Consider the following 11,965-nt stretch of genomic DNA (forward strand, 5'->3'; position numbering starts at 1 on the left):
CTCTAGACCTCCCTTTACCTTTCTTTAAAATTGAGGCCAACTAAGCAGTCCCAGATAGCCCTTCTGGGCCTGTGTTTCTAGAGCTCTGTATTAGGCACAATTATCTTTTCACTCCTTGTCTTCCAGGTACCGTAGTGAGAAGATGACCATGAGCTACTCGGAGTATGTCGCCCACCGTCAGCATCATCACTTCCAGAATGGCATTGGGCACCCTCTGCCACCTTACAACCATTACTCCTGACACTGAGCCACGCGACCAGTCCCTGGACCTCTTTCCAGGAGCCCCTCCCCCTTCTTGGTCTAGCTATCTCTATTACTGTACCATTTTATGATGATAGTTTCCGTTGCCATAGTGAGACTTCTCCTTCATTGGTTAAGCTCATGATGGTAACGGGTGGGAAAAATGCATTTCTTAAGTTCAGCCCAGAATTGTTTTTATTCTTTTAGGTCATGGACTTTTTTTGCAGCATATATAATCTTTTTTTCTTTTTCTATAATATTATATCAAATTTGACTTCATTATATCAAAGCTTTTTTTTGTTTTTTACTGTGGATGGAAGGAAGCATTTAAAGTTTTGTGATTCTTTTACATATATACATATATACACACACATATTCATATTCACATATATATATGTGTGTGTGTGTATTTATATATACTTAACAGAGGTTGAATTTGTTTGGCTAGAGAACAATGCATATCAGATTCAGGTATTTACAGTTTACCCTGAATTCTGCCTTTCAGGGTTGACTTTCTTATGAAGACTTAGTCTATATAAGTCTTCCCCCCCAGAGTGATATTTTTCATATAGTCAAAATGTATATGAATTTCAGAGAGCTAATATCTAAAACAGAGAAGCCCCTATTAAGGTTTGTCACAAAAATCTTTTATGCCTGTGTGCCACTTATAAATAGGAAAAATGTCCTAATTGCATCACTGAGTCAATTAACAAACAAAAATATCATCTGTAAATAAGAAAAAAACTACCTTTCAAATATGTTACAAGAATCACTTTGAAGAGCATTGAATCTTAGGAAGAGAGCAGATGTAGATTTTAGTGCCTTTAACTGGGAAAGTGGAATCGTAGGGTGGGCAGATTAGGAAAAGACAATTTTGAGAAATCACTTGTAGCACTGTATGGTTTCTCTAGATGAATCCATGTACTAGACAATTTCCTTACTTTTTGGCGGTTGGTTTTGAAGCAAACGGCACGGCCAAAAAGTGACTCTACTGATGTCTTTTCACTTAAATGTGTTAGTTTCAGGTTGCATTAAATAAGGATTGGGCAAAGCTGAGACAAATGGTAATGATTCTCAAGTTAGTTATGCCATGACTTCAGCTCCTTCTGTCCAGAGACGGTGCTGGAGTCTTAGAATTACTAAGAAATAGCTTGAGTCTCTTTCTGCACTACACACTTGCAAAGAGAAACATAATTACTGTGTTGATAAGATTTTAATTTTTAAAGCTGTAGTAACAGAAATGGAGTTAGTTAAGGCACGTGTAGAAGACCCCCAATTATGGGGGGAGGCCAGTCTTCCCTTAATGTACATAAAGAAAACCTCTTCATGCCTTTGGGAGGTAAGTACATTGCCAGGAAAGTGACAAACCCTAGAAAACAAAAGAAATTTCTTCATTTAGAATAAGTGGAGATGAATGTTTTTAAAGCAAGAAACCAATATGTAAATGATGAATATAGGTATAAAACAAAATATATATTCTAAAGAGATAGGAAATGAAATTGAATATCCAATCATTATAAGCCATCCATTTGTTAAAGTGGTGGCGTGCTATTAGCCCAGAATGGGAATTGTGTCTCTCTTTTCTAAGATAGTTGGCAAAATTGTTGCCGCTCACCACTGTGGCCAAGCACCTCTGGTGGCTTTGGGCCTCGATGGTGGTTTTTAGAAGGTTATTGGTTTTCCTTCATCCACAGCATCCATTGTCTAGATAGTAATTTTAGTTATGATGCCTTAATTCAGAAGCCAACTGGGGGCCAGAAAGGGCCTCTCAGTCGCCAAGTCTATACATTAAGCTTAGAGATTTGCCAGGCAAGCATTAGCTATTGGGTTTTAGCAGCAACTTTGGTAGTATCATCTTGTTTCTACTTGGAAGCATTTCAGAACAGCATTGCCTTTCAGTGGAAACTTTTTTATATACCCTTATAGGGAAACTTGAGCACAAGCTGAATGATGATGTCTGCTGCAAAAAAAGAAAAAAAAGAAAAAGAAAAAAAAGACCAATATTGTTGTGAAACCCACATTGTCCATCATCTCAATACAGCCTGCTCCTCCTTTTGGGACAAGCTTTATTGTTAAAAGTTTTTTAAGAAGAGATCTCTTCTCTGTGTGTGTATTTAAGGTGCTAATCAACCTGGAGCAGGTCACATGACTGGTCATGCGGACTCTAAAATCATATCAGATTTTTTAAAATCCTTCATATATGCAGATGTTATCCAGAATTTCTTACCAGTGTAATAATACTATAGTGATGGTGTAACCATCCTGCCGGCTTCAGAGGACGAGGTCAGCAATACTCCATGGCCTGGAGGAGAAGGATAGTCTCTCTCCTTTTAGATACAGTATCATGCACAATTAATTTCTGTCTCTTAGTAGGTTTTGGCTTCAAGACTCTAGCAAAAAGGTCCTTCTCCAGACTGGATGGTGTACTTTAACCAAATCAATGCTGGGCCCACTTCATGTTTCCCGATATCTTATGAACTTTGTAATTTGAATTCACTTCGGACACATAGAAATGTATCATGTATTTGAAAACTCAGAGATTTTGATTCACTGAGTTGTGTTCTAACCAGTGGTAGGTTTATTTCTTTGGAAACACAAACTTGTATTGCACTTGTGATCACCCAGATCATTTTAATTCTCTTGAAACAGCCCAGAAATAATACTTGAACTCCATTTAAGTAGCACAAAGTTTACACGGCCCCTTTTAAATGTTAATTAGATTAGTTTCATTTTTACTTATAGAAATGTAACTGTGTAGTGCTTTTCCCCTTGGAAAAAAAAATTTTACTTGGATACTTCTCAAAAGGCTTCCATTTCTGGAAGGGTTTCCTTATTCTTCAATCAGACTGACCAGGTCTCAGTCTTTAACTGAAAAGCTCTTTTCTAGTCCTCCTCCAAGTGGCCTTCTGACTGCACCAACGTGTGGTGCTTCCCTCCCGAGCCTGCCCCAAACCTCCCCCCCCCCCATGAGGCCAACTGCAGCTTGGGACGGGGTCCCAAGTCTTCCTCCCCTACCCAGCCCCCTCCAAAGCACTCATTGTCCCAGAAACACATCCAGCCTCCTTTCCCAGAACACCAGAAGTTTGTTATACTAGTCTCTTGTCTTCAAATATGCAGGCTTTTGAAGCTGGCATCCAGAATAGGTTACATCTCTCGTGTGTTAGATCAAACCAAAGACACCTCCAGCCATGCCCAAATGCTGCTCCCACAGCCCGCCTTCCAGTCCTTACAAAAACCTTGCAGGATTCAGCGTGTTCACTTTTTTATTTTTGTACAGTTTCTAACTGATTTTTTCTAGTGATGTTAATTGAATTAAGTTTATTTGAGGAGTGTGAGCACATCCTCCAATTAAATAAACTGGTGACTTTCCTTTCATTAAAAAAAAAAAAAGAAACCTATTGTGTGCCTCTCAGATTTAAGGGTTTCTGATTACATTATTCTCAAGACCAGCAATGATTCTTTATATACAAAGATGTGTTTTCCATGTTTTTTATCGCTATTTCAAAAGAGAAAAAAAACCTCTTACTTTGCTCTGGACCCGCTAAACTGCGCTGGTACATGAACGCACTGAGAAAACGCTTTTGTAACAACCTATGACTGTTTTTGTATATCAAAGCTGATTCTTTTTGAAATATTTGGATCTAGTTTCTATCTAAGTTATTTTTGTGTTTTGTATGTTAGAAAAAAAATACAAAATTTCTTTGACTCGGTCACCAGCATAATGAATTCTTGGTAATGCAATGGTGAGACCTTCAGAGCGAGGGCTGCCTGGAGTAGCCTCTGCTTTCCTTTCTTAGTAACTCGATTACAAATTATATTATTATTATTACAATAATTAATCCCCTTTCTATTTTAACTAGATCCTCCTTCCTTCCACATTTAATTGCTATTAGTGTGAAGAAACTGTTGAAATGGGCATGTTAACATAAGTATGGCTTTTAAAAGGTTATAATGTGCAAAAAGACAAAAAAAAATAGGTTATCTGTGGGTCTGTGAGATGGCTGTGGAAAGATATTGTAGTAGTTTTAACACTATTGTTATTACCTTTTAAATCATTTACCCAATAAAATATAAAAAATGAGTCACCATTGGTAGTAGTCCAGTCCGTTTCTCTGCTTTTATACTTTGTCTTGGGAATGCTCCTGGGGATGTGCTACTGAGAAGGTAGACAAGGTATGTTATTAAATGCCACGACATAGGCTGAACAGGCCTAAGAATCCTGGTAGAAATGTGACCTCGGGCCAGCAGTAGCCTTACACCACGTAGCCTTCATCTGTGGCACTGAGAGATACATTGCTGGGTGCTTTATTGACCAAGACAGCCATCCTAGCCCCCAAATCAGGGAGGGAGTGGCCCCTCTCCAGAAGTTTAATCTGGTTCGTCCCAAATCAATGATCAGTGTAGGTTCTTCCACCTCATAGGGCTTGCTGGTGGGGTGTCTCTGCCATTTGCTGCACCCAAGGCATATCCTTTTCCTCTGCCATCAGGAGCTTTCCTGTTACTATGGATGTACAAAACCAAGGTATGGAAGAGTCCACTTCTTGAATTATAGGGCCACCTAGAGGTCACACACACACACACAAACACACACGGATTAACTTTTTTCCCAGGTAACTCCAGCACATCTACCACTCTAGAGCAGGGATTCTTAACCTGTTTCTGTGTCCTGGACCCCTTTGACAGTCTGGTGAAAACTTTGATCCCCTTTCTCAGAATTATAGCTTCAAAGAATTAAACAAAATGCTACATTTCAGTTACAGGTTAGTGAAAATAAAGATGCCCTTCCCCCTCGTCTCCCCCATCTACATTCACATGTTCCATTGAATCTATCCATGGACTTCAGGTTCGAGATCTGGAACCCCTACCCTAGACCTTGTACTGCTCAAAGACTGGCAAGTGATGACTGAATTCATTGTACCACTGGGCAGGGTAAAGAAAGGCCCCATTTAACTCAGTGGACTCCAGCTGTGTGATAGCTTTAAAGATGGAAAAAGCCCTAAAACCAAGGGATGAAGAAAACAAGATCAGGTAAGCCTTAGTCGTGGGCAGCAGAGGGCCATAAACAGTCTCCTTAGATTGAATTTTTCAGTGTTCTCTTGAAGGAGTTTTTGGGACAAGATAGGTAACACCTTGATTACGTTGAAATTGAATAGTTCAATATAATTAAAGGAACAGAGTAAAAAATATTAATGATGAATGTCACAAATGAAAACTTGACAGGTAAAACGAAGGTCCAAAGACAATTCCTGGACCGCAATGGCTAAGTTGTCAAAGGACAGAAGCAGAATTTTCAAAAGAACAAATTTATTAGTCATGTTGAAACTCCCCTGGCCAAAGAGATGCAAAGTGAAACAACATAAAGGTTGCACTTCACACCTGTCAAAATTAGCAAAACAAAATCATTTAAAGCAATAAAATTGGTGGGATTGAAGAAAAAGAGGAGATACCCATTCCGTCACCCAGATTTCCAACCACAGTCATCCTTGACTTGCAGCTTTCTCTGCTCCCTGTTCATCTCCATTTATGCCCATCTTGCTGATTGTGTGCCTTTGGTCTCATTTCTGCTCCTGTGGCTCCCACTGAGGGTCATATTCTTATTACCTCTCACCTGGCTAATAGTCTCCCATTGGCCTTTCTTCCTGCCTTGGGTTGCTCCCTTCTCCATTCCTTTCCATTCTCTGCCTAGCTGCCTAAGTGATTCCTAAAGCACATCCCCAGTTCTTTCTTCTAAGATTCAATATAAAGTCCTATGATTTTTGTCTCCCAATCTGCCTCCAACCTCCCTCTCTGGCTTAATTGCACATCTCTCTCCACACACTCTCATCCCAGCCAAACTGACCTCCCTGGTCTTCCCCATACAGGATACTCTCCCTCCTGTCTCTGCTCCTTTGCTGCCCCTGTACCTCCTGACCTAAACCTTAGAATCCCTGCCTTCCAAGCGCAACTCAAATGCCACCTCCTGTAGCAAAAGCCAACCTCCATTTCCTCAACTGCTAGGGCCCCTCCCCAGCTTTTCAAAAACAATATCGATTTTGTATAACCCTTTCTGTGTACAAATTTGCCCTTTTCCCCAGTAGAATGATCCAAGTTCTAGAGCTTAAAGGGACCCAAAGTCCTACCCTCTTTATTTTACACAGGAGGAAAGTGAGGCCTGAGGAGGGGGAGTTGTCTAAGGTCACTCAATCTAGAGTTGGAAGGAACCTCAGAAGCCAGCTAGTCCAACTCCCTCACTTTTACAAAGGAGGAAACTGAGGCCCAGGGAGAGAAAGGGACTTGTGTAAGGCTATGGGTAGTAGGTATCAGAGGTGGCATTCGAACCCAGATCCTCAGACTCTAGAGTTAATGCTTTTGCGTACCACCCTGCTTACCCCTACTTGGCGGTAAGGATTGTTTCACTTTTGTCTTCATACTCCAGTCCCTAACCCATTGCCTGGGATGAATCATTGCTGGTGGAATGGCAAACTCAGAAAATCTTTTTAGAAACAATCTGGAAGTATGCAACAAAAGTTGCAAAAACAGTAATTCCCTTTAACCTTATAATAATTTAATGTCTTTTTACCTTATCAGTCCATTGTTGAGAAGATACCCTTAACATGTCATTTTTAAAGTGATTGGGCTAAAGATTTTTCCTAGCAGTAACATAGGTAATTGCAAAAAGCTAGCCCGAGTTTGTCCAACAACAGGGTGGGGAGTGAATGGTTAAATAAGTTGTATGTTAAGGTATAGGGGTGCAATGAATAGAGCACCAGCCCTGGAGTCAGGAGGACCTGTGTTCAAATCTAACCTCAGACACTTGACACACTAGCCATGTGACCTTGGGCAAGTCACTTAACCCCAATTGCCCTCCAAAAAGCAAAAAAAAAAAAGTATAATGACTATATAACTACTAGAAAACAAGTGATGAAGAATCAGAGACAAAAATGAAACTGCACCTGCCCTCAAAAAGCTTACATTCTATTGGGGAAGACATGAACATATATATGTAATGCAAATAGAATAATGCAGTGGGCAGCTAGAAGGTACAATGGATAGAGCACTGGGCCTGGAGTCTGGAGGACCTGAGTTCTAATCCAGCCTCAGACACTTACAATCTATGTGACCCTTCACCCTGTTTGCCTCAGTTTCCTCATCTATAAAATGAGCTGAAGAAGGAAATGGCAAACCACTCCAGTATCTTGGCCAAGAAAACTCCAAATGGGGTCACTAGTCAGACAAATGGAAAAACAATTCCATAGGCATTCTTTCCAGCCAGTCTCCATATCTATCCCCCATCCAGACCCAAGCATGCTGTTGCTCTAATCATCTTCCTACTGAAGCCTCAACCTCCCACTGGGGCCCTGTACTCCTGATTGGTGAGAGTTTCCATGTCATAAAGCTTTCAATGGTATTTTTCATTCCTTCCTTCCTCCGTTCAATCATCATGGTGCCTTTCCCATAGTATCTTTCTAACACACTGGTCTGTTTAGGTCACTTAACTGCTTCTGATACTTTCTGATAGCTCCCCACCATGTCCCAAATAAAAGCATGCAGCAAAACACGGCTAATACAGAAATGTGTTTTGTAGAACTTCATATGTATAGTCGATATATTTCTTGCCTTCTCCAGGGGTAGGAGAGGGGAGTTTGAAATTCCAAATTTAAAAAAATGAATGTGAAAATTTATTTTACATGTATTTGGAAGATATTTAACAAAATGAATTTAAAAAAAACTTTATGGCAGAGCATGAAAGTCCCCTCTAATCTGGCCCAGTTTACCTCTTAGCTAGTATCTTATTGCAAGTGACTTCCCCTTTCTTGTCCTAAGTTAAGGCCTACTTTCTCACCTTTGTGTCTTTACTCAGTCCATCACTAATCTTATTTTTTTTCTGAGGTGGGAATGCAGGGCAGTTGAGGTTAAGTGACTTCCCCAAGGTCACACGGTTAGCAAGTGTTAAGTGTCTGAGGCCGTATTTGATCTCAGGTCTTCCTGGCTTCAGGGTCCCGTGCTCTATTCACTGCGCCACCTAACCAGTCTGTCACCAATCTTTCAAAACCTTTCCTACTGTTCAAAGTCCAATTCAGGGTCACCTCTTCCATGAAGCCTTCCCTACATAAGGGAGGAAGGAAACAAGGATTTATGAAACACCTACTATGTGCCAAGCACTTTACAAATGGTATTTCACTGGATCCTCACAACCTTGGAACATAGGTGCTATTATTATCCTCATTTACAGATGAGGGAATGAAGCAAAGGCTCATAAGTGACTTATCCAGGGTCACATAGCTAGTAAATGTCTGAGGTAGGATTTGAATTCAGGTCAATGGCAGACCACTGTACTATTTTTGCCAAGCAAACCCCAAATGGGATCATGAAGAGTCAGACTTGACTGAATAACAGAACTTCAGTTTCCAACATTGGGCATTTTGTGCATTATGGCGCCACCTGGTGGTCCACATAAAGCAAAGAGTGCTCTCCCTCAAAACTTCCCCAACTCTTTCTGTTTCCCTTCCACATTCATCTTGTGTCCTAATTTGTATGTCCTTGTCTTACCCTCCCTACTAAACTAAGCTCTCTGAATGCAGGGCCTGTCTCTGACTTCAAATCTGCACTAGCACTGCCCTCAATATGTGTTTCACCAATTCATTGTGCTAGAGAGTATCCCATAGCACATTATGTGCTTCCAAAGTGCCTGCAGTCTATTGTTGAATTGAATTGAAGCAAGCAGAATTCCTTATACTTTATCCTTTGCTGCTGGAGATTCCAAATGGAGGTTTACCCACTGGACATTAAACTTTCTCAGCATCTCTGGGCACTGGCCACCTTGACAAAGTTAATGCCAGCTTTGAGCCAGGTTTTAGCCATCAGGGCTGCTCACCAGCCTGACCAATGGCCTGAACATGAGGTCCAGAGTCACTGTTACACTTAACAACTAATTTTTTTTTACTTTGATCAGTACACTCTCCATTTAAACACAGTTATTTAAGGCAGGTGATCAAATCAGTTTCTTGAATATCAGATGATGAAGCTGCTATTTAACCATCCAATTCATTTAGGACTCATCAGATGATAGAACCATAGTGGTGGCTAGGTGGCACAGTGAATAGAGCACCAGCCCTGAAATCAGGAGGATCTGAGTTCAAATCTGACCTCGGACACTTAACACAAAAACTAGCCGGGGAACCTTGGGCAAATAACTTGACCCCAACTGCCCTCCAAAAAGCAAAAAAAAAGTGATTGAGCCATAGCTGGAAGAAACCTTTAGGGAGATCATCTAGTCCAATCTCCTTATTTTATAGGTAAGGTAACTTGAGAGAGGGAAGTGACTTGCCCAAGGTCACATGTAATAAGTGGCAAAGCCAGGATTGGAACCCAGGTCCTCTGATTCCAGTAATCCTTCCACCTACACCACACTGCCTTTCATTTCTGTTCTAAACAAAAGCTTGGAGCCAGTCATAAGGGAACCTCGGAGTATAATCCTCCCCTTTTGCATGAGGGGAAACTGAGGCCCAAAGAGGGAAAAGGATTTGCCCAAGGGAATCTCTGCTGTTAGTACAAATGCTAGCAATGACTTGCAAACTCCCTAGAAACTAACTTTCTGATCCCTAACATTTGCTTTGTAGTCGATTCAAATCAATAGCCAAGCAGCTATTTATTAAGCAAAACAGGCATCATGGTGTAGTGCAGTGATGTCAAACTCAAATAGTAATGAGGGCCACTACAGGCCACATGTTGATTTAGAAAAACCACATGTTAACATTGTCTATGTTTTATTGTGTTTTTACTTATTTTGTTAAATATTTCCCAACTACATTTTAATCTGGTTCAAGAGTGTGTATTTGACAGCTCTTGGTATGGATAGAGTCAGGAAGACCTGGATTCAAGTCCCACCCCTTGCACACATTAGCTCTGGGCCCCTGGCAAGGCATAATCCCTCGATGCACATCTAGGCAAGTCTTCAAGGTTATAAATGTCAAAGAAGCACCCCTTGCATTGGTGAAAGAAGTTTCCTCTCCTGGAAGTTCCCTATGCCAAGCAAATCACAGGCCCAGTCCCTACCCCTTAATGAAGCAAGGCATTGTGCTGAAAACAGAACACTTCACAGAAAGGTCCTTGAGACCAGGAACGATTAGTCTCCCTAGTACGTCCCACATTGCTCGAAGTTAAATGTTGTTGTCCAACTCTTCGTGACCCCATGTGAGGTTTTCTTGGTAAAGATACTGGAATGGTTTGCCATTTCCTTCTCCAGCTCATTTGGAGAGGGAAACTGAGGCAAACACTGACTTACCCAGGATTACACAGCTAGTAAGTATCTGAGGCTGGATTTGAACTCAGGTCCTCCTGACTCCAGGGCAAGTGCTCTATCCACTGCAGGACTGCCCTGTGGTGTTAAAATAGAAGGTCCTAAACATTTATTGATTGATTAGACTATATGTTCCCTGAGGGCAGGAACTGTTTCACTTTTGCCTTTGTATACCCAGCCCTTAGCGCACAACTTTTGCTTAACAAATGTATTGGTTGATGGAACCCTTAGAGAGCCTCTAGTCTAATCCTTTATCTTAGATATGAGAAAAGTGAGACCCACAGGGGAGAGGGTTTGGGGGTGGAGGCAGGGGAATGTGACAGCATAGAACAGTAAGGAACGGGAGGTGGACTTGCCTAAGATCACCCCCAGACTCCTCTAAATGCATGTAAAAAAAAAAAGACTAAAATTCTAGAGCAGCAGAAATCACAAAAAGACAGAGTGGAACAAATTTCCAGCCTGGAAGGCCAGTAGGAAAGGTCTGTTGCACCAGTGTGAGGGAAGAGCACAGTCCAGGGCAAAATGTGCCAGCACAGACCTGACCTGGGCAAACCCAGATCAGGCCTCAAGGCAATTGAATCAGTGGCAGCACTGGTGGTTTCCAGACCTCTGGGCCCACAGATGCCAAGGAAAACTTAGAAGGTCAGGAGGAAGGATCTGTCAGACTTGGGTGAGACAGGAGTGCAGCCCAGCATGGTCCAGGCCCCAGCAATCCAGAGCAGGCCTTGGGATCACTGGATTAGCAGTGGCACTGGCTGCTTCAGGAGCTCTCAGCCCACAGACAGTGAGGGGGTCGAACAAGCGGGTGGAATATTACAGAGGTCTCTTCGCTAGCACTGAGGCAGCACTCTGTTGTTTGCCCATACTTGGATCCTGGTCCCAGGCTTCGGTGGCAGTGCCAGGGTGGAGACGAGCACTAGCACACCAGAGCTTGTGGCCACCATGGAGGCAGGACCCTCCTCACAATCCCAAGGCAGAAAAGAGTGTTTGTGGTCTCTCACAGACCAGAGCATAGGCCAGGGGAGTAGTAAACGCTTCTCCTTAGAGGCAAAGAATTAGAAATTGAGGGGATGCCCATCAAGTGGGGAATGGCTGAAAAAGTTGTAGTATGTGATTATGGTGATTACAATGGAATACTATTTGTACTATAAGAAATGATAAGCCTGATGCTTTCAGAAAAACCTGGGAAGACTTACATGAACTGATGCAAAGTGAAGTGTTCTGTGTACAAAATAACAGCATCATTATAAGATGATCTGTTCTCAGCAATACAATGATCCAAGACAGCTCTGAAGTACTTTGGATGAAAAACACTATTGGTCCCCAGAGAAAGAACTGATGGTGTCTGAATACAGATTGAAGCATACTCTTAAAAATTTTATTTTTCTTGTTTTTTTTCTGTTTTCTTTCATAACATGACTATTATGGATATGTTTTACATGACTA

The 11,965-nt window shown here is 41.6% G+C and overlaps 1 protein-coding gene across 1 annotated transcript in view; it reads left to right on the plus strand.

Annotated features, from left to right (window-relative positions):
• Positions 1-4,328, plus strand: part of AMMECR1 (AMMECR nuclear protein 1) — a 137,557-nt gene extending 133,229 nt beyond the window's left edge. The window contains exon 6 of the mRNA XM_069100424.1: positions 127-4,328. Within this exon, the coding sequence (XP_068956525.1) occupies positions 127-241 (115 nt within the window). The 3' untranslated portion in view covers positions 242-4,328. The remainder of the gene's footprint in view (positions 1-126) is intronic.
• The last annotated feature ends 7,637 nt before the right edge of the window (positions 4,329-11,965 follow it).

This window comes from Petaurus breviceps, unplaced genomic scaffold (assembly GCF_028583685.1).
Source record: "Petaurus breviceps papuanus isolate PSGF00001 unplaced genomic scaffold, PetGlider_PUasm1.0 400, whole genome shotgun sequence".
Lineage (NCBI taxonomy): Eukaryota > Metazoa > Chordata > Mammalia > Diprotodontia > Petauridae > Petaurus > Petaurus breviceps.